The following is a 23,166-nucleotide window of genomic DNA, read 5'->3' on the forward strand; positions in this document are numbered from 1 at the left end:
CTACCAAGACACTCTGCATTCTCTTCAGTCTTGGTCCCAGTGGAGCAGAGAGACAGCCACTTTGGTGCGCCATCCCCGTCATGCGCAAACCAGCAAAACCACCAGTAGTTATCCATACACTTCCGCCGGCAGGTGGAAGGAAGCCGGCCATAAGGAAAAGGCCAGAGGAAAAAGGCCTGGTTTGCCGTGGTGACCCTCACATCGCACAGAATCCCGAGAGGGCAGGAACCAGTCTCCCTCTACAGCCACGATCTACATTTTATCTGGCACTAGCGTGCCCTTATTCACTGCGATCAGCAATCCTACTGAATCGAGGCCCAGACCACTCGACCAGCTGTGCAGCACCTACCCTTGATGGCGAGCACCCATTTCGTGCCCATTCTGTGCTGAAACACAGCATCTGACGCTGTTGCCCCTTGATCAGCCCCAGATCAGCTGCTTTTCGTTGCAACTCTAAGCCGCGCCTGGCCTCATAATGGCTGGCGCAACGCGGCCTGAAACTGAGGCTCGCCCCGGTTGCTAAGCAACCACCAGTACTTATCCATACACTTCTGCCGGCAGGTGGCAGGAGGCCGGCCATAAGGAAAAGGCCTTGTTTGCCGTTGTTTGCCGGTGACCGCCGCTTGCCGCCTGTTCCATCCCATAAGGCGAGGACCATTTCGCCACGCATCTAAGGTACTGACTTATTCACCGAACATACTCCCCCTTCCTTCACCGCCCCGATTTACATTCAAGCACTATTTTACTAATGTCAGGTCCACCTGCATGTACGTTGTACCCCATTTACCCACTGTGCCCCGACCCATCCACCACGGTATTGTTGTTACTGTACTTGTCGCTTAGCTGATTTCAATACTCTCTTCCACCACGGCTCAAATTTCGAAATAGCCGATTGCTGAAACCGGCCAGCTCTACTAACGGCCTAGGACCCCCGAATGCTATTGCCAATATTCTGGTTTCTAGCTAAGCGAGCAACAGCGTATGGTAGCAGCACTATTGCACTGCTCTAGCCAACCAAGCTAATTTTGATCCAGCCTACTGTGTGTGATATAACTATTCCACCAATTCTGAAATAGCCTATCGCTCATATCTACCCATTTTGCCAATTTATAAACCAGCCCACTGCATGCATTTCACCAACTGTGCTTATTCTGAATTAGCCTACTGTTTATACTGCTTACAATTTACCTATTGTGCTAATTTGTGACCTAGCCTACCACATGTAATCTACCCAATGTGCCATTCCGAACCAGCCGACTGCAAGTAACCTACCCACCAGGAGACTTTTTGAATCTGCAGACTTTATGTAATTTCTCCTATTTGTGTTAACGCCTGAACCAGAATATTGTTATTAGCCTGCCCATTGTGTCACCCCTCCGATATTTTGCCCAGGGTAAAATCCAAAACCAACCTTACCCAGCCTACCGACTAATCACCATGTCCTCGTTCCACAGAGCCACGCTGGCCCTGGCCTCATTCCTCCCCCTAGTTCACTCAGCCACCCCTTCATACTCTCTGCCACCTCTTCCACCCGCATTCGATCTCAAAACAACCAGCTCAGCACCCTTAAACACTGCTACCAGTGAGCCACTGAGCCCTCTCGAATGCTACATCGTTTTGCCACACCACCAACACCTCTTACCCCAATCTCAGTCCACTCCAGGAACCAAAGACTAGTCTCTCGATTCCTCAACCATAAAGCCACCGCCTGGTCCAAAAATCCTCAACTTATCTCCGAAAACTGCACCACCACATTGCTTAAAATATTAAAATAACCCCCCCCTACTGTGACCCTGAAACTACCCAACACCATTCCACAACCTCCAAACATCAAAGGAGCACTTATCAATGCTCGCTCCCTTGTGGCCCATACTTCTGAGATCGCTGATCTCATTGCTGCAAACAGCCTAGACTTCTTGGCTGCCACAGAAACCTGTCTTCACCAAGCAGCAGGACCTGCACTCTCCCTTGCCCTACCTGAAGGCTACACAATCATCAGGGCAGACAGAACGTCCGGCAAAGGCGGAGGAGTGGCCTTCATTGCCAAAACTCTTCTAGCCCTCAGAGAGATTCCCCTTGCTAGCTTCCCCTCTGCAGAATTATTATCAGTAAAACTAACCCTCTCACCCTCCCAAACAATGATCTTGCATCTTATCTACCGGCCCTGCTCCCACCTTTGAGGAGGACATCCTGAACCTCCTTTCTACTCATACCAAACTTTGATCCCAAACCATCCTTTTAGTAGACATCAACCTTGGCCTCTTAGACCTGTGGACAACTCGATCACCAACCTGGGCTTTATACACAGGATCACAACACCCACCCATTCCAAAGGTAGAACAATGGACTGGGTCTCTGACCTGAACTGCTCTATCTTCATTATCCAAAATGAACCCGTAGCCTGGTCAGACCATCATCTCATCCTATTCTCCATCCCTGGACCCTCTACAACCAAACCTACTCTAGCACCTCCTTTGTTATCCAGAAATTGTCGCAACATAACGATAGACAGCCTCCAGCCGCTCATTAGCAACATCCTTAATGAGACTAAATTCAGCATACTTGACCAGCCCAACTTTGTAGACTATACAATAACACTCAAATAGGCTCTTGATCTTGCAGCCCCTCTTAAACTCGGGAAAGACAAACCACTGGCTCATCCCCGAACTAAAAAGCCTCAGAAATACAAATAAAAAAATATCAGCTGAATCTACCTGGTGCAAATCCCCATCCATCATCAACAAAACTGCATTTATGTCAGCGTCCGCTACCTACAAAGCGGCTATGCTCGCGGCCAAAAAAGAAACTTATAATTCCAGAATCCAGAATGCAAACTCCCCTGCACCGCCCATACAAGATTGCATCCAAGATGCAGAATGGTGTACTAAAATCCAGCAAGCATTCGCAGATAAAATCACCCTGCTCCAAAATAAGATCAGCGCTAAAAAGGCAAGCCTCACCATCAGAACCCAACAGGCCTCTGACCAAAAGAAAACCCCTCACCCGTGCACTCCTTTCAGCTTCTCTCAAGTCGCCCCAAAGGAAGTTGAGGATATTATAAAAAGTCTGAAACCATCTCACTGCCAAGGCGACATCTGCCCCACCACCGTGACTAAAGAAGGCACCAAAGACCTAGCCCCCTTCATCACTGCACCAATTAACTCCTCATTCGCCTCCAACCAAGTACCCAACAACCTCAAGGAAGCTTGGGTTATGCCTCTAAAAAAAACAACCTCGATCCAAATGTCCCTACCAACTAGAGGCCCATCGCCACCGTCCCATTCCTTCTAAACATTCTGGATCGTGTGGCTTATCTGCAAATATAGAAGCACCTAGAGGAGAATTAACTCCTTGGACTTAAGTCAGGTTTCAGACCCAAAAATGGAACATTGAGACAGCCCTCCTAGATCTAAAGATACAAATGGACGAGGCGAAAGACAATGGCAAGTTAGCAATCCTCCTACTCCTAGACTTATCCGCTGCCTTCGACCTCGACCACCAAACCCTTACAAAACACCTTAAACAGAGCAGCAGCCTTCTCCACTAACGCATCCGACTGGGTTAAATCCTTCCTATCAAACAGAACCACCAGAGTCTTCTCCCAGTCAGCTTCAGCTGACCCCACACCGATACTCTGCAGTGTCTCACAGGGTTCCTGTGTGTCGCCTAAACTCTATAATATATTTACAAAGCTACTCTTCGACCTCTTCTACACTAACTATGCAGATGACACTCAAGTCCTCATCCCCCTAACTGGCTGCTAAAACCATGATTCCAAACTACAAAACACCATCTACCTTAAAATCCAGGCCTGGATGGTTACCAACAGTCTTTGCCTCAATGACGAAATTGATGATCGTGGGTACTCGGGCATGCCTGAATAAACACTTGATACTCCTCTTTCGTCATTGACGGCAATATTATCAATGTGTCCAAAGAAATAAAAACACTGGGGGTGTACCTTGACTCAACTCTCTAAAAAAACAGGTAAACAGACTTGCATCCTCCACGGCCTATACCAATAAATTGATCTATAGCTGTAAAGCTTACCTGTCCACAAGCAGCTGCCCAACGTTGGCTAGAACACTTGCTCTAGCCAAACTTGACTACTTCAACACTCTTCTGAACACAACCTAAATAAACTCCAGGTACTTCAGAATAATTCTCTAAGAGCAGCCCTCAGCCTTCCCAGATCCTGCCACATCTCCACTCAGACAGAACGCCAACTGGCTACCCATCCGTGACAGAATCACACTATGCATCCTGGCCATCACGCACAAATGCCTCAAAAACTCAGCCCCCAAATACTGGCGGACAAAATCTGCAAACAGCAACTCACACGCACTACCAGATCATCTCGTTCCCACAACCTGATGGTACAGAGATTCAATCTAAAAACAGGCGGGGGAGCTAGTTTCCCAGTACAAGCTGCAAAACGTTGGAACTCCATTCCCATCCCCCTCAGACAAGAACCTCCCTTCCTCACCTTTAAAGCCAATATAAAAAGTTGGCTGAGCAACAAGTCACTCCACTAAGATGCCTCCACCATGTAAACTTACCACTGCCTATTTATGACTTTGTTAATCCTGTGTCTGTCATACCAGATTCTACCCCCATGATCTCCTGCCTGACCACATGTAACCAGGGTCCTTTAATGTTTTTACTGCATTGGATTGTAATGTAATGTTCCTGCACGTTCTGTATGTAACTACTAAGTTTCTCAAGCGCCCAATTACCTCAGGGTTTGGTGTGCGATACAAATAATAAACAAATACAAAAGCACAATTTCTCCTGTGACAGAATCAGCATGCTTCTACAATGCAGTAAATACTCTATTAAAACAAAGTATTTAAAAGTTGAATTACATTTACATGATTCAAAACACTAAATTGAATACCATCTAAAAATCAACTATGACACAACTATGTATAAGCCGAAATCAGATTTGATCAAAATAGGTTTGGGGATGTTGAGGGAATTTGATCAAAGACAAAGACACAGAATTTTTTAAAAGAAATGCCTACTATATTCAAACTGTTGTCTTCCCCCCTGCCTGTCTGAAAAATACATTTAGTATTTGTCTAAATTCTTTCCAACACCAACTACCATGTTTTTAAAGTATTTCTTACAAAGTTCTTTTGTGCAGACAATGTCTTACACCTCCTTTTATGCTGCTTAACAGATTCTTTATAACAGACTAAACCTACCTGCTTTCAGTACACTGCTAGCTCTACTACTCTTTGAAATTATTAGAATAGGATTTCAATGACAACTATAACTGTTTTACTTACTGTCTCAGCATATTAAAAATACTTTGTAGATATTTATAGGAAATGTTACTCAAGTCTTAAAGGATAGTTCCGGGACTTTTTTTTTATTGTCCCTACAGGTCGGCCATGTGTTTGTAAGCATAAATCGGTAGATCGTAGGAAACTTTCCTATGGACCTTACCCGACTTTTCGCCCATTATCGCACTCGAAATCAGCCTCCATTTTGTGATAATCCTATCATTCCGCCGCATCGACCTGGCTCACCTGCCTTTGCGGCACTAAATCAAATCCCCCGCCCCTGAGCCTGACATCAGCAGACGCGTACTGCCCATTTCAAGCACGTCTCGCGTCAACAATCGCTGCGCCTCAGCTATTGACGTGTTGCCATGGAAATGGCAGGACGCCTCTTTCCCCAATAAGTATAAACAGACCGTTTCACAACACACAGCAGCAGATTTTCGATTCCATTCCTCTCTCTGTGTTACTTTGAGTATTCTGTGACTCGTTTCAGTGCTCTGGTCAGCTACCTTCGCCGCTTGTAGCCCGTGTGAACACCTGTACCATCTCTGTAAATTATTTTACTATCTTTACCGCACAATGGCCACAATAATGCCGTATATGTACGAGCCCGAGTACACCGAGGAAGAACTACTGGAAAGTCAAGCACGCGAAAACGATGGGGATTCGGACGGGAGTTGGGAGGACCAGTCAACGGATGAAGAGCCTGGACCATGTCGCATGGACGGCGTCTCCACCTGGTGCACGTGCAATCGGTGCGAGCTAATGCCAACTGAGGAGAACTGCTGCTGCCGTGAAAATTCCGGGTGCTTGGCCTACATTTCGGAAAGCGAGCAAAGTCTGCAGGAAGGCGAGCAAAGTCCGCAATGCATCACCGAGCTGCCAGAGTTCAGGGAAGCCTGCCTCTCACGGACCGTGTTGAGGATGATGATGGTGCTTATGCACGAACTTCGCGGCACTGTTCGTCCGCGTAATCCGAGTAACGAGTAAGTATACTCTGTTTGTGATGTCAGTGATGCCACCACTATTTCATGGTCGTCTCCCACATATAAAATTACATTTACATATTATTCGAACGCATGTAAATTTGTTCCATATAGTGCATTTTCTAGATATAATTTTTTTCTAAGAAAAATGACATGTGTTACCTGAATCGACATTGATAAGAAAGTTTGGTCAGTTTAATACAGTTTGCATCTTTTTTTTTCACAGGTGGTACAGGCTGGTGGCCTATCGTTGCTTCACTTGGTGGCTTCACGGGAGGCTCGGACACCGCGTTCGGAGAGTAATACCTGCCTGTGCGGTACTTGCCATTAGACAACATTTCCCCAGTGACAGTGGACAATACCGCGGATTTTCCCTCGATGTGCTGCAACCTCAACTTTACAATGTGTAATGTTTATTATTTATGTTTAATTAAAATCTAAAATAAAGCCCAACATATATTTTAACAATGGTTGTTTTGATTTTTTAAATGAATCTAGTGTATATTCTCCTGGGAGGGTGAGGTATTTATAAACTCACCCCCCTGCATTCCATGTAGTAGATCCTGCAGCCATCCTCTTACATTCAGTTAGATGGCCTCTCCTTGGTGAGGCCCTGCGGCAAACGGGTCTTGTCTGCACGACCACCGCCCCGATCCACCCCCCGCCCTATCAAAGGCAGTTCGCACCGGGGTACTTGTGCTGGCAAGTGGAGCTGTCAGGGAGCGATAAAGGCCAAGAGGTGCCAAAGACCATGTACACTTCAAAGTGGTCTTTAGAGCATGGGTTGTTGTTCCCATGTCTACCTCCAGACCCCGTGTCTCCTGCCAAGCATCCCCCCTCACGCTGGACGGCCCCCTGCAATCCACATAAGTGTGTCTCCATTCACGAGTCTTCCTGTGTCTTGTCTGCACGACCACCGCCCCGATCCACCCCCCGCCCTATCAAAGGCAGTTCGCACCGGGGTACTTGTGCTGGCAAGTGGAGCTGTCAGGGAGCGATAAAGGCCAAGAGGTGCCAAAGACCATGTACACTTCAAAGTGGTCTATAGAGCATGGGTTGTTGTTCCCATGTCTACCTCCAGACCCCGTGTCTCCTGCCAAGCATCCCCCCTCACGCTGGACGGCCCCCTGCAATCCACATAAGTGTGTCTCCATTCACGAGTCTTCCTGTGTCTTGTCTGCACGACCACCGCCCCGATCCACCCCCCGCCCTATCAAAGGCAGTTCGCACCGGGGTACTTGTGCTGGCAAGTGGAGCTGTCAGGGAGCGATAAAGGCCAAGAGGTGCCAAAGACCATGTACACTTCAAAGTGGTCTATAGAGCATGGGTTGTTGTTCCCATGTCTACCTCCAGACCCCGTGTCTCCTGCCAAGCATCCCCCCTCACGCTGGACGGCCCCCTGCAATCCACATAAGTGTGTCTCCATTCACGAGTCTTCCTGTGTCTTGTCTGCACGACCACCGCCCCGATCCACCCCCCGCCCTATCAAAGGCAGTTCGCACCGGGGTACTTGTGCTGGCAAGTGGAGCTGTCAGGGAGCGATAAAGGCCAAGAGGTGCCAAAGACCATGTACACTTCAAAGTGGTCTATAGAGCATGGGTTGTTGTTCCCATGTCTACCTCCAGACCCCGTGTCTCCTGCCAAGCATCCCCGCTCACGCTGGACGGCCCCCTGCAGACCGCATAATGCCACGACATATACACGTCATTCATTCACAAACACACCCCTGTTTCGAATTCTTTATAACCCACTTCATATTTCTAATGAGAACTTCTTTGCGCTTTGCTAGTCAACCCGTGAAGGTGCTGGTTATCTGCTCTTCGTCTCTGTGAACTTCCGTGACCACTTTGAGCAAACTCGTCAGTTTGCAACCTGTGAACTGCTCCCTGTTCTACGACAAGAAACTACTCTGATCCCTGCATCTAACTGTTTGTTCGTCAAGGTAAGTCCATGTACCATAATCATTTTGCGTCCAATTTTTTAATTTATATCTATTTGCTAGTAGTCATCAAATTGCATCCATGTTTTCTTTTCGTTCACGACAGTACATGCAAGGAACTAGTCACATGTTCTGAGTTTAGTCAAATTACTTTTTCTATTTTTTGAAAGTTATTGAAATACTTATCCGCATGTGAATAACATGTATAGTTCCAAGAACCAAAACGGACCTTGCATTGAACCTTTTATGTGTCATTTAATGTTTTAACACATTGGTATTCATAGAGAATTGTTGATCTTTACTTTTCAGAACTTTCCATAATGCCTGCCTGTTCCATTGGCGGTTGCCCTTCGAAGACCCATAACAAATCTGAAGGTACTATAATGCATGTTTTCCCTAAGACAATAGATCAGATAAGAGAATGGGTCCGATATTGCGGATATCCAGCCTCTGAGATAGAAAGTAGAGTCCTAGAAGTCTTTGCGGACAAGAGGGGTGATCGATACCGCATCTGCAGCAGGCACTTTAGCCCAGACATGTACTCCACATCATTGCTAATAAGGACGAAAACACCGCGAGCGAGGCGAAAATTGCTCTCAACCGCTATTCCCACTCTATTCGTCCACATCCCTCCACTGGTGAGTCAAGTTTACGTATTTATCTCTCGGCATTGCGGTAGTGTGTAGCATTAGCTAACAATAATTTCCCCATTTATGTATCCACTCAATATGAAGGCTGAAGATTCTCCATCCGTGTCGTTATTGCAGTCATCAGCCACTTCAAGCGCCTATCGGGTAATCTTACTTAGCTATTCTGACACTGACTTGTTTTAGGCATGTAAATCAATAGTTTTAATTGATCGTGTAATTATTTTACCTAATGGTACACCACAGTACTCGTCCTCTAGTCTTTGTTTTCAGTTATAATTATTGTTATCCAAAATAATGCAAGTACTGTCTTTCAGGGAGATGCTGAGGAGTCCAACGCATTGACGACAACCGTAGATGTCACTCAGATGCTCGAGGTACGTTTCCGGACAGTTCCATCGATGGAGATCATCAGATCTTGCATTCTTGTAGCGTGATTGTTACACACAATGTTTCTTTCGTTTTTAGCCATTGGTATGTCCTTCTGTCGTCGCCCTCCTATGTGTCTTCTTTTTTCAATATTGTGTTCATTACTAATGAAAGTCCTATGTTTCAGGGAGTCGATGGAGCATTAGTCCAAGAGGAAGGGGGAGCATGCAGTTACGGGTCGGCGCAACAGCTTGCAGAAGTGTGCACCGCAGTTACAGCGTCCCTTGATGTTCTTATGCATTTCGAGGTATGGATACTGACAGATCAATCATGCGAGATCAAATGACGTGATTACATCCGCTATACTTCCTTCTTTATTAACGCAAGTACTATGTTTCAGGGAGCTGACGGAGCTTCTTCAACAAGAACATCACCCCTAGTAGTTGATGCAGATCTCTGGGTGGTGACACTTCCAACGATGGAGCAAATCGAATCATATTTGGATATCCATTATTTATTTTAGACAACTGATCATTTGTGCAGGTCTATTTAGATGAGCCGTTGACGCCTGCAGAAAGTTTATGTTCTTTTAAACAAAATAGAAAACCATACTAATGCAATTACTGTGTTTCAGGGAGTTGCTGAAGCGTCATCTTCAATAATATCATCAATGGAAGTCTATGCGGAGCCCGAGGTATGGATCTTGACAGTTCAATCTAACTAGATCAACAATGCGTGAACTATTGTCGTTTGAATGTTCTACACAATGCGTTCATTCGTGTTTTGCTATTGAGATGTACGTATGGGTATTGGTCCCCAAGTACATTTTGTGTTTTCAATATTATTATACATACTAATGAAAGTTCTATGTTTCAGCGAGTCGATGGAGCCTCAGTGAGTGATGGATGTGCTTATCATGAAAGTATAGTCGTTGCAGCGCGAGAGGAAGTGGAGACATGCACACACGAGTCGGAGCAACAGCGTCCAGATGTTGAAGTTCGAGGAAAGAAAGTTTTAAAGAAAAGAAAGCAAAAGAAGGTTAGTGTCCTGTTCACTATATTATGTTGTCTTTCACTGTCAATAGTTCAATACTGTAAGTTGTGTTTAAACTGAACATCCCTTTTCTAATCTGTCCTCTAGTTGCGAGTGGGTGTAAGAACTAGATCTACACAGACAGTGAAGCGAACGAGAGATGTTGCTCGTCAAACCTTTTGGCAGGGACTTGAGACTGGAGATGCATCGTGCCAATGGGAAGAATATGAAGTGATTGACAACGGAGCTATACCACCACCAGCCATTGATAGTGAATGTCCTCCTGGTAGTTTGGATGCAGTCGTAGATCAATTCACAGAATCCACACCCGCAAAAAATAAGAGCACGCGAAAGTTGAAGACATTGTTTTTTTCTCCCATCTCCGGACAAGGAACAGATGTTGCAATGGAAGAGAATGAAGTGGACGACAATGAAACACCATCAATATCACTCAGCATAGCGGAAGACGATATCAGAGATTGTACCTTTCATGCGAGTGACATGTCCTCAACGTTACAGGCCGAACCAGCTGGGATGCAGAGTGACAGTATAAGGAAAGAGGCCAAATTCATTGTATTCGATAGCTGTTTGATGGATATTATTATGATGATGAAATGTGGGCATTGGGTTGGTGGGGAAGTATGTGGGGAGCCATTGATTAATGTGACTCGTGCAATTCGAGGCACTAACCTTAAAATACATGCCACCTGTACACAATATCATCCGTTCGCATGGTCTGCACAACCCATGCTGGGGCAACTGCCAGCAGGCAATCTACTTTGTGCAGCGGCCGCACTTTTTAGTGGTTCAAGTTTTAAAAAGTTACAGTATTTCTTTCAGTTTGTGGGAATCCATTTCATTGCGAAAAGTCAGTTCTACAAATACCAAACCGATTATCTATTTCCAGCCATCAGCGAAGCTTGGAGAATGGAAAAAATGTCAATGGAAAGTACATTCGCGGGCAAACGCTTCAGGCTAGCCGGTGATGGACAATGCGACAGTCCAGGATTTTCAGCCAAGTACTGCACCTACCACTTTCAGGACATGGAAAGTAAGAAAATTGTGAGTTCGGTGGTCGTGCAGGTGTCACAAAGTACATCCTCAGTGGCCATGGAGAAAGTTGGCTTTGTAGCATCATTGCAAGAACTACAATCGCGGGGAATGGTGATCGACCTGATAGCCACGGACAGACACGTTTCAATTGCCAAGACAATGAGAGAACAGTACAAAAATATAAACCAATTTGACGTTTGGCATCTTGCAAAATCAATCAATAAAAAATTGTCGGCTGCAGGACACAGTGGTCCAAGTCAATCAGCAACCATCTTTGGTGGAGCTCAAAAACATGTGAAGGGTCGTTGGAAATTCTACTGGAAAAATGGCGGTCAGTAATGTTGCACTGTAGCAACGTACATCGATGGTCGACAAATGAGCATTTCCACAAATGTGAACATGGCCATTTGTCCACAGAGGAGGCACGGAAGAAGAAGTGGTTGATTCCTTCATCACCCACTCACAAGGCCATTGAAAAGATTGTATTTGATAAAACTATAACAAGAGATTTGAGGGGACTCACGGAATTCTGCCACACAGGAGATTTGGAGGTGTTCCACAATATGTGCCTAAAGTACAGGCCCAAAAGATTGCATTTTGGCATGGAAGGCATGATAAATCGGACTCTTCTAGCGGTCTTGGCACATAACCATAATGTTGGCCGTCAACAAAGTAGGACGACCGGAACTTTAGGGACGCTTCGCTACAATAAGGCCTTCACTAAAAGAAGTAAACAATGGGTGATCAAACCAGTGTTTGAGGATATGCAATATGAGTTTATTGAGAGACTTATCGTAGATGTCCTCGATAGGCACATACATGGAGTGGTGAACGAACCTATGCAGGGGACAACTGCATTGCCACCCAACATTGCCTCTGTTCCATGTCCACCTAAAGCAGAGCTCATTGAGAAATACACATCACGGTTTAAATGATTGTAATTCGATTGTCTGTTCTCTCGAGTCTCCTCATGTTGCAGGCCCATTGCAATTAAACCAAACAGTAATATAAATCATTTTTACAAAAATTATAGAATGTTTCCGTATTACAAACACATGGCCGACCCATAGGGACAATAAAAAAAAAGGCACGCAGACAAGATGCCCTTACACTAACTGGAGCTAACTAGAAATGTGTGCTCGCTCAAAGTGAAGGTCAGCTGCTTTGATGTTTTGCTCGGGTGGCGGAACGGCCCACGACCCAATATAAGGTTCTATTGTGATTTGACCTTGACAGGCCGGGACCATCCTGAAAGACTAAGAAAAGATAATGAATAAAATTTCAGAAACGAAACGATGAGCCACGTTCATTAGAAGAAGTAACGTCGGCAAAGAAGGAGTGGTGTTTCGGGTCTGCCCTACACAGAGACACAATGGAAAATGCAAATATAATGTAAGTAACTTTTGATGAGTTTATACCGCAATTTCATTACTATACAGTGGCTTTAAAGACGGGTTCAGTTGTACTTGTTCGTTCTATGTGGCATAGTGTTTTCTACCGCGCACTATCTGGAGGAGAACCATCTGCTTTTACTGAAGCACCTCAAAACCTTCCTCTTTGCTTCTGCTTTCTCTCTCCCTCTCCCCTGCTACAACTGGTCCACTGTCTGCGACCTCGGTCCTGGGCCCTTCCACTCTCCACCTGCACTGCCTCCCTGTCAACCCCTGCACTGGGGGACTGTCTCAGTATCCTACAGCCCCCCCTTCCCAGCACTTGTTCTGCACTTACCTTGCACTTGCCACCAGCTGGCCCTATTTATTTATTATTTTATGCTACTTACCTTGTACTCCACTCCCCCCCCCTCCATGCCTCGCCACGCCTTTAAACACTTGTGTACACCCAGTAGCGCTGTCCTCGCTATGAAATGAATAATTTTAATAAGGATCTGATGGTGAGACTAATTTCATTTTTTATGTTTTTAGGTACATCATTCACTACTGTCTGTGTCACGAGTACCAGACACCGGCGGACGGCTTCTACAGCCGCCAGTTGCTTCTCCGCGTGAACAACGTTACCACCCTGACCATTTTATGGGACGATCGCCAAGTACAAGTATGCCCTTACGCGGTACTAACGGTTAGATGCAACATACCTACCGTTGTGGTGGCCTAGTGCCTCGTTGTTGGAACAGCCATGCGATTATCAGTGCGACAGAAGAGCTTATTTTTATCGTAAACCAACACCCTGTGTACTGCACACGAACATCACTTCCCTCAAGACGAACTAATTTGGATCGAGAGCAAAGAAAAATGCAAATCGCTGAATATTCTCTAAACATTTGATGTCCAATAAACGTACTTTGCCAAATGTACAATCTTGCCGTTTGCTTTTAAACCACGGTTTCACATTCCGAATTGTGGTGCTGTATTGTGAGATGCTCTAAGACCCTGTGTACAGCAAAGGACCATCGCGTTCCTCAATACGAACTTTTTGGAACATGAGCAAATAAAAATGCAAATCGCTGAATATTCTCTAAACATTTGATGTCAAATAAATGTACTTTACCACATTTACAATCTTGCGGTTTGATTTCAAAGTACAGTTTCATATTCCGAATTGTGGTGCGCTGTATTGTGAGCTGATCTGTGTTGATTTCCGGGGTCTGTGTGGAGTCGCGTAGAAGACGCCTGGGCGCGTTTGCCTACGCAGCTCAGTCACGTCACGGATAGAGGCGGGGAATATGAATGTTTTGATAAAGTCTGTTTCAGGGGCGGGGGATTTGATTTAGTGCCGCAAAGGCAGGTGAGCCAGGTCGATGCGGCGGAATGATAGGATTATCACAAAATGGAGGCTGATTTCGAGTGCGATAATGGGCGAAAAGTCGGGTAAGGTCCATAGGAAAGTTTCCTACGATCTACCGATTTATGCTTACAAACACATGGCCGACCCGTAGGGACAATAAAAAAAAAGTCCCGGAACTATCCTTTAACGTAAGCATTTATAGATCTTGTGATTTTTTTTTATTTTTTTACTGTTTTCACAAGTCTAGGGCCCTCTGCAGTTTGCTTCTTTCCCTTTATTTTTTGAACCACAGACTGCTTTTTGGGGGTCAAAGGGCCATCTGTATTTCTTATTCTAATGTGATTTGAAATCCCTTGTTTTTCTTCATTTTCTCGACAGCTTCTTGGTGACTGAGCACATCCGACTTTTCACTTTATAAGTAGGTCACAAGAAGAGCCTAACTCGTACACAAACCTAGCACCTGCCATGACAAGTGCTTTGGGCATCCCCGAAGAGCACCAATGATTTCAGGCAAATATTTGTAAGCAGTAGATGCCCAACTTGGAACAGTCTCAGATGGAGGTATTCTTGATTTACATAAAGGGTAGTTCATTCCAGGAGACACGATATCAGAGCCCTTCTTTTTGACATTAGACAACATTTATTTTCCAAATGGCAGGTGTCTGTAGAAGCACTAAGAAACACGTGTTTTCTAAATGATGCGAAGCTACATTTAGAGAAATTGTTAACTTATTAATATTCTGGGTGTTTCAGACTCTTACTTGGAAAGGAGAATAAAAGGTAATTTTTTTTTTTTTAAGTGTTTTACAATTTACAATGAAACATTTACACCAATTTCTTAGGACAATATTAACATAGCATTTATCATACAGTAAATCAATTTATACAAAGAAGACAAAAGAGCAAATTAATGAAGTGAACATCAAAAAGAAGCAGTAAGAAATAAAAATGAAAATGAAATGAAGAGGAGCAAGCGATTTTAGCCCAACAAATACTACCACAATTTTCCAACAGGTTGTCACACCTGCAATGTTTTATCCGTTTGAGATATCTTCCTTCCTAGTTGATTACACTGTGCAAGTAGTGTACGTATGTTACCAATCCCCTGAATGCCCCACAATACACATTTGTCCCAAATCGCATGCCACCCTCTTTCCCCCTGTTGCACGTATTAAGCTCCACAAAAGTCCTTTCCAATAATTTAGTCAATGATAAGATCAGGGCGTGTTTGGAAGTCATCAACCTACCCCTTTTAACGGTGCGTCAGGACCAGCGACATCGATTTGACAAACGGGCCTAACTGAATAATTCTATCCTGCACAAAAGCAGGACATTCCAATACTAAGTGAAAGATTCAACAAGAGCCTGCCAACAAGCTTGACACCAAGTTCTTTAGGCAAGGCTATTTTTGGCCCAATAACTTCTAACGTTGGGAGGGCACTTTAACGGAATTTCAAATACCACTCCCTGTGGTAGACATTTTTAATACTGCCTCTACAATTAACAGGCCACTTGCACGAACAGACTCAAATTTCAGTTTAAGCAAATAAGTATTATATAGTAAAAATAAACATAAAAGCATAGCTCTCAAAATTACGTCAACAAAGGCAGCCAAATCAGACAGTTTAGCGATAATAAAGGGGATTAGTAGGAGAACGTGACACAAACTAATGTAACATTTCCAGTGAGCAACTAAAGAATTAATTCAATTGACATGTAGACAGAAGGATTAGCATCAAAGCCAGTTTACCTCTCAAACTGGATTTAATGAATAAGCATTACTAAAATCCGATTGTCTCTGCAAAATACCAACCATTTGCAAACAAACAAAAGAATACACAAGATGGGTTTGTTCCTTTGACTAACCTGTTGATATAGAGTGGACAGCAGTCTCGTAGACCACATAGCAACGCTGCTCCTTCCTATCTAAATCCATTGCTTTTGTTGGTTTTGACACATGTTCTGGGGTAGGCAGACAATCCATTTCCAATTCTCGTCGTGCCATGAAGTCCCATGTCAGAGGATCATCCGCATGAAGCGCCTGCAAGCTAATAAGTTATGATTAGGATCCCATTAGAGAGCAACTGCAACCTTAGTGTTCAAAGGATTATTCACACACGCATGTACCTTGCAAATGTATTTATTTATTTTGCATTTGTTGCAGCACAATGAACCTTTGGGTATCTAGGCGCTAGTTACATTGTGATACCAAAAAATACAGAATCGAGATAATACAGGAAACAAACACAAAACACAAAGGGGTGGGAGGGGTGTCATGGTGTCAAAGTCTTGGCTCAGGGAGAAGGGTGGAGAGTAGGCAGGTATCTGATTGTCTTAGTCGGTTAGCTCGCTGACTTTTAGGTGAAAAGCCAGGTTTTAAAGTTTTATTTCTGAATGTCCAGTAGGAGGGTTCCTTTCTCATAGTGATGGGGAGATTGTTCCGTAGCTTGGCGGCCATGACGAGAAAGATTTGTCCTCCTGCGGTCTTTCTGGTGAAGATGAGCACTCGGAGGAGTTGGCCGTTTGTGGATCTTCGAGGGAGAGGGAGGTGTGTTTCTCCACCCAGGGAGAAAGGTAGGCCAGGCAGTGTACTTGGTGCACTTGTGTGCAATGGAGATGGTCTTGAATTTAATCTGTTCATGGATTGGGAGGCAGAGGGCGTCTTTCCTGGCTTTTGTGATATGGTCGTGCTTGGACACAGAGATGCTTGGAGGGAATTGTTTTGGATTGTTTGCAGCTTGCACAAGTTATGTTCAGAGGTTCCGGGAAAGAGAGCGTTACAGTAATCCAGTTTGGCTCCAGTGATGGCTCTGGCGAGAGAGTTGGTAATGCTGAGTAAAGGCTTGCTGGCGTTCAGTAGTTTTGCAGTGTAGGCAGCGGAGGAGGCAATGGCTTTGACCTGGCGAGAGAGGTCAAGGGTGGCGTCTAGGTAGATATCCAGGGTTTTGGCTTCAGAAGAAGTTTGATCTGGTTGCCATCAATGTCAAATGCTTTGTAAACTGGGTCTATGCTGCGGAGGGTGGAGTGAGAGACTACAATGAGGATCTCGGCTTTGTCGTTGTTGAGGCATAACTGGTGAGTTTTTCATGGAGAGCAGACCGACCGAGGGTAGGGATCCCATTTCACTGACGCGAACTGCCACATACAGTTAACTTATGGCAGTCGACTATCTGATTTATATGAAGCAGTTACATTAATAGCAATGCTGTGACTGTCACTACAACAGAACGCAATTTTTCACTTGTTGCAGTGGATGCGCCATATATCCCCGACCGAGCAGGAGTACACACACTTGTGTTTGGGGGAACGGTGGTGCTGCCGGGACTCAATTGATGGTCCACAGAAGGAGTGAAGTCCACAATAAGAAATGTCCTGAAGAAGATGACCATAACTGTGGTTATCGAAACCTGTCAACCAACATAACCATGAGTCTCCTCATGAGCACAACTATGTCCAACTTATGAAATTTGAACACAATATAAACTACTTCTGTTACTAGACAGTCTTTGCCACTAGGTTACTCCTCTCCTCTGAGGGAGTGGTGTTTTAATAGTTCAGAACCAGTTCTGTTACTACAGGGGTCACTGCCAAAGTGGCGATTAAAACGTATAGAAATTCCAGGCAGTAAAGAGTCGGCCCTGCAGACGGAGGAGACAAGATTTAATGTATACTGTCTCGATATAGCACCCATAGACTTGTATCTGTACTTTTTAACCTTATTTTTGAGGTATATGTGATAAGTAGGGAGAGTCTCTTTGCTATCCCTTTTAGATAGGCAGTGCACCACCGAGTACCTAAGGAGAGATTTTCCGCATAGGGTCAGGGTGTTCTGAGTAGGGCAGAGTGCATGTGTGTTTTGCCAAGTATAGGAGAGCTCTAGTGCTCCCCCATTTTTTAAAATATTTTCTCCAAGTACGGTTTGTGTGATAAAAAATAAATGGTGGGTTGCCGTCCAGTTTTGGACAATGTCATCAACTGAGTTGATGGTTGCAGCATCTAGGTGGAAGGTTCCAGAGAGAGGGTGGAGGATGTGGGCGTCGGCATCATTTGTGAAGGATATGGAGAGGGAATCCAGATGATGAAAAAGGGGTTTTGTATAAATGTTATATAGGTTTGGGGAGATGCAGGATCCTTGTGGGACTGCACAGAGGTTACTGGTGTCAGTGGGGCATGTTCGGAAGATGCATCATTATTGTACTTCATCCCCTCTCCTAGAGAGAGCCCCAACACTGGCTCCTGGACATTTTTCTTTTAATCCTGAATGAGGGAAGCCTTTTTCCACTCATTCATTCTTAGGGGCTCTGCCTTTTGGAACTCTAATCTTTGTATTTTTATTTTACCTAGTGCTTATTTGCTGTGCCCGTCTAGCTAAGATTTGTGTATTTACCTACAGCTCACATCTTCCTCGTAAGATAAGCCTGGCCGCTGAAATGTCCTGAGCTTGGACTTTGGCCTATGACTGGGATGGGAGTCGTCTCGACCACCAAATAATAAAGAAAACAGTCTTAGTCGTGTGTCAAATCAAAATGGCCTATGCTAATACAACCTAATACCAGGCCTATCTCTTGTACAAAAAAGTGTGTAAAGGAAGTATGCAATTAAAAGGAAAATCTGTGTTCGACAAAGAAAATACGTGGCTGAATCAGCACTCCTCCCCACGTTTAAACAGCATGGAATAAGGCAATCTCTATAGGCAGGATGACACTCAGGCTTGAAAACTGAAACAGTTTGGAACGTGGCTCGAGGCCCGCCTTGCCTTCCACGTTAAAGGCTCTTGATCCAGCCTTCCCCAAATAACGAAACAAAAATGTCACACTGGTCCCCCTCAGTTAAATAACACTTGCCTGGGCTCCCTTCCCCAAGCCTTTTACACTTCGGGTCTCCCCCAGGTCGGGCTCAGACCGCTTTTCGGATGTCGAAGACTTTCGAATGTGCAGGCTTCCTTCACAGACCACCGCAGGGCCACTCTGACTCGGAATTCAATGTTTAACTTTACCTCTCCCCTCCTCTCGGGGTTAACTCTGTTCACTTTTGCTTTTAGAGTTCATTCACTTTTATCGCCTCAAACAATGCACCTTTCACAGAGACTTTTGAGTGGGCTACTCCGTTACTCAGTATTGCTGATTCCACAACTTTCTTTATCTTAAAGTTTCCTCACATGTCATCCCAAATGGGTATTTTACGGATTTAGAAAACTAAGTGTGTGTATTTTTGGAGTGTATTTGTGTGTGGCTTTATATTGCTCCCTTCTGAAGAAGGCTTATTCTAACTGACTGATTAATAAATTCATAATTGTTTATTCAAGAAACCTTGTGTTTAAGAGTTTATTTGAATACTTGTCACTGAATCTCTGTGCAACTCCCCTACAGCTCACATTGATCCCTCTTGAGATATGGCTGGCTGCTCAACACGCTACCAACCTGTGTAGTACAAATTGGGTTCCTATTGACAGGAGGCCAGGGTTGTTGTAGTGCACCCAAAGGGTACTGCATACAATCGTGCTTAACAGACAGGGGCTGGGTCTCTTGTTGGGGAGGTCGAATGTGATGCTGTGGTGGTCAGACCATGGGCAGTTTGTGGTGATAAGGCCAGTCAGGAAGCAGTTAATGTCGGCAATCCAATCGAGGATTGGATAATTATTCAACTGTGCCACAAATTGGTAAACATTCCCTCCATGAACAAATATTACTTGATTACAGCATCTGAAGAAATGATTCCACTGCAAATCAGTCTAAAATGTTGAATGGGGATGTTGAAGCACACATACTTCATTTACGGAGCGGGCCTACATTGCGCATACCGTTCTGTAAATTGCAATGGAAATTTGGAGGTACGCCGTGCATGGTGTTACATACCACGGACTGATATTCATACATTTGAAAGTGGCAGTTGCACACAACCTCCTTTGTTTTCAGGTAACCATGCATGAGCTTGCTGGCACTTTTGCAAGACACACGGAAAATTAAGTTAGCACGTCATTTGGAGTAGGATTTACTGTTGCCATGTGTAGCCTAGTGGTCCTTGCCCCTTTCCACAGCCACATAAATGACTGAGGGAGTCAATGTGTAGCCTCTTTTAATAACCCCTATACTGTGGGACTTCAGAGTAAGTTCCTTTCTATATCCACCCCCCTTTGACCTACCCAGCCATCTCGCATTACCCCATAAACCTTCACTATGCCCACATTAGACTATATATGCACATGCAGTTTCCATTAATGTATTAAATCCTCTACGTAAACTTTGACCTTTACATGTCCTCAGGGACCAAGCTGTGAGCTCTCCAGTGCTCTGTGTGGGCTGTTGCCACGGCCACCTGCCTGTGTGAAGCACACAATCTCTTCTTCTGGGGACGGGGTTGTTAAGTAAGATTTTAAATTATGTGAATAATCTTCCTAACCTGCATCAACCCCAGAACTTTTTGTTGGACTTGGTGATTATTTTTCCTTGTTCCTGGGTGAGTGGCAATCTCCCCCCCTCTTACCTAGTCTTTTACTCTTTTTATGGAGGACCTACCTTTTTATGTCTCTCCATAGTGTGTGTATGGATTTATAGTTCCCTTTAACTTTTGGGCTTAGGTTGGGTTGCCCCTTTGGGCTTCCCCTGTGTTAGGGCGATTTATCATTTTTATGCTTCATCCCCTCTCCTAGTGAGACCCCAAGCCCTTTCTGATGGACTTCTCGACAATTACTTGTCTTTTCACCGACATTTTTATCACCTAATGTAGATTAATAACACTATTCGATGGAAAACCTATGTACATCTTATCGGGGGTCCCCACCAAACCAGTTTTCAAAATGTAACCCTTTACCCCACCCAAACATACATACATATATTTTTCGATGAAAAAATCTTTCAAAGAAAATTTTTCGGTAAAAGACGGTTTACCCTTCTGGACCTTTTTCTTTAATCCTGAATAGGTGGAGCCTTTTTCCACTCATTCATTCTTATGGGCTCTGTCTTTTGGAACTCTATTCTATGACAAGACTGGAGGCGAGCATTATGCTTCAACTTCTTTAATTTACTACTCTTCAGCAGTTTCAACAAACTCAAACAACCATAACAAAACACTGACAACAGTCTAAACAGACTCTTCTTTCTTTCGAACTACAATCCCCATAGTCTCTGTAGTCCATCTCCTTCCATACTCAGCTATGACCACTTCCTGTCCCTGAGCTCCTCCTCTTTTACTGCTCTTCAAGCAAATAAGTACCTTTCTACCTATCCTCCTACCTAATGTAGATTTGCAATAGTTTCAGTTTAGAAGTAATGAAACCCATCCCATCTGCACGCGCAGGGTTAATAGCCCAGGATTGTGTGTTGTTTTATGGCTCACCAGAGCTTTGATTTTGACTCTCAGCTTTGAGAGGCGCGACTTCGTTTCAGAGTGATCGCGACTTTCTAATCACTGCAGTGTTCGTGTGGCAAGCGAGGAGCCTCCTCGGCACGTCCGCCCCGTGCCGCACTCACGGCACTCCGGTGGTGGCTGCACGTAGCCGAGGAGGTGCGTAGCGGCTTCGCGGAGCCGATCGAGAAACAGGGACCCTTGCTCCTCCAGCGCAGAGGCGAGGCTTCGGGTCCTCGACAGCAGCGCCAGCCCCCTCCCTCGGGGAGGCGGAGCGGACAGCGCTCTAGCGAGCCGGAGGCCCCCACCTTTGCAGGGGCAGGGCCTGAGAGCGTCTCAGTTCCGCGTTCGCATTTCCAACTGCGACGCGGAACGGAGCGCAGACAACCCGGTCCCGGCGCTGATCAAAGAGTACAGCGATACTATACGGAACAATTGATAAGTTCCGAGCGTTCAGCCCATAAAAGGAACGAGCACAGCAGCGCGGAAGTGAGCAGCGTTCAGCTGCTGGGGAACCAACGAACTCGCTCAGCGAGCACTGACATTAGCTGAGTTGCCCTCTGCGTGCCTCACATAGTGGGGAGGTTTCAAATAAGACATTTCTAGTGATTGGAAGTACCATTTAAGTCCAGGCGGCCACATAAAAAAAAAAGTATATATATATATATATATATATATATATATATATATATATATATATATATATATATATATATATATATATATATATATATATATATATATATATATATATATATATATATGGGATACATTACTCACCGTAATCGTATTTCTGATGCTTGTATCTGCTTAGATTCACATGCTGTGCATAGGCCGACATCTAGTGGAAGCTGCGGAGTATTACAGTTTGTTTTTCGAAGTCGAAAAATGGGCGTCGACACAGGGCGTGCCAGTAATACTATCCCTAGTGTGACGTCCCCTGTACCCATGATCCCTCACGCGTCTAGGATCCCCAGATTGTGTTTTTCCTGACATGAGGTAGCATGAGGAGTAGCGTGAGTACAGATAGTCCAAGCAGATAGACAGAAAGGTAAGACTACAAGCAACCATGCGCCTTCTCTCGGAGGGGAGGAAGGGTGGGTCGCATGTGAATCTAAGCAGATACAAGCATCAGAAATACGATTACGGTGAGTAATGTATCCCTTCTGAGGCTTGTGGAATCTGCTTAGATCACATGCTGTGCATAGATTAGCGAGCAGTACCAGAAGAAGGAGGTGGGATGTGAGAAGGGTCATGAGCAAACAGGTGTCTTAGAACCGCTTGTCCCACTTGTGTATCTGCCTTGGAATGAGTGTCAATGCAGTAATGCTGAGTAAAAGTGTGAATAGAGCTCCAAGTAGCTGCTTTGCAAATGGTGTCAAGGGGAACATTTGCAATGAAAGCCAGAGTGGCCCCAATGCCTCTGGTAGAGTGGGCCCTTGGCGTAAAAGGCAGAGTTTTTTCAGAAAGAGAGTAACACAGCTGTATACAGTTGATAATCCACTTTGAGATAGCGCCCTTAGAGACGCGATCCCCCTCTCTGCCTGTAGCTACGGAGACAAACAGTTGATCTGTTTTCCTTAGCGGTCTGGTTTTATTTACATAGTATAAGACCGCCCTACGCACATCTAGGGTGTGTAGTTTCACCTCAGCTGAGCTCTGTGGGTTTTGGAAGAAAGCCGGAAGCTCGATGGACTGGTTTACATGGAACTTGGATATGAATTTTGGTGAGAATCTAGGGTGTGTGCGTAAAACCAGTTTGTCCT

At 44.8% G+C, this 23,166-nt stretch overlaps 1 protein-coding gene across 1 annotated transcript in view; it reads right to left on the reverse strand.

Moving 5' to 3' along the window:
• The window catches only part of UTP6 (UTP6 small subunit processome component), a 483,780-nt gene that overhangs the window by 270,744 nt on the left and 189,870 nt on the right, over positions 1–23,166 (reverse strand). The window contains exon 11 of the mRNA XM_069654957.1: positions 15,923–16,104. Within this exon, the coding sequence (XP_069511058.1) occupies positions 15,923–16,104 (182 nt within the window). The remainder of the gene's footprint in view (positions 1–15,922; positions 16,105–23,166) is intronic.

Source organism: Ambystoma mexicanum, chromosome 3q, assembly GCF_040938575.1.
Source record: "Ambystoma mexicanum isolate Mex_15411 chromosome 3q, UKY_AmexF1_1, whole genome shotgun sequence".
In the NCBI taxonomy this organism is placed as follows: Eukaryota; Metazoa; Chordata; class Amphibia; order Caudata; family Ambystomatidae; genus Ambystoma; species Ambystoma mexicanum.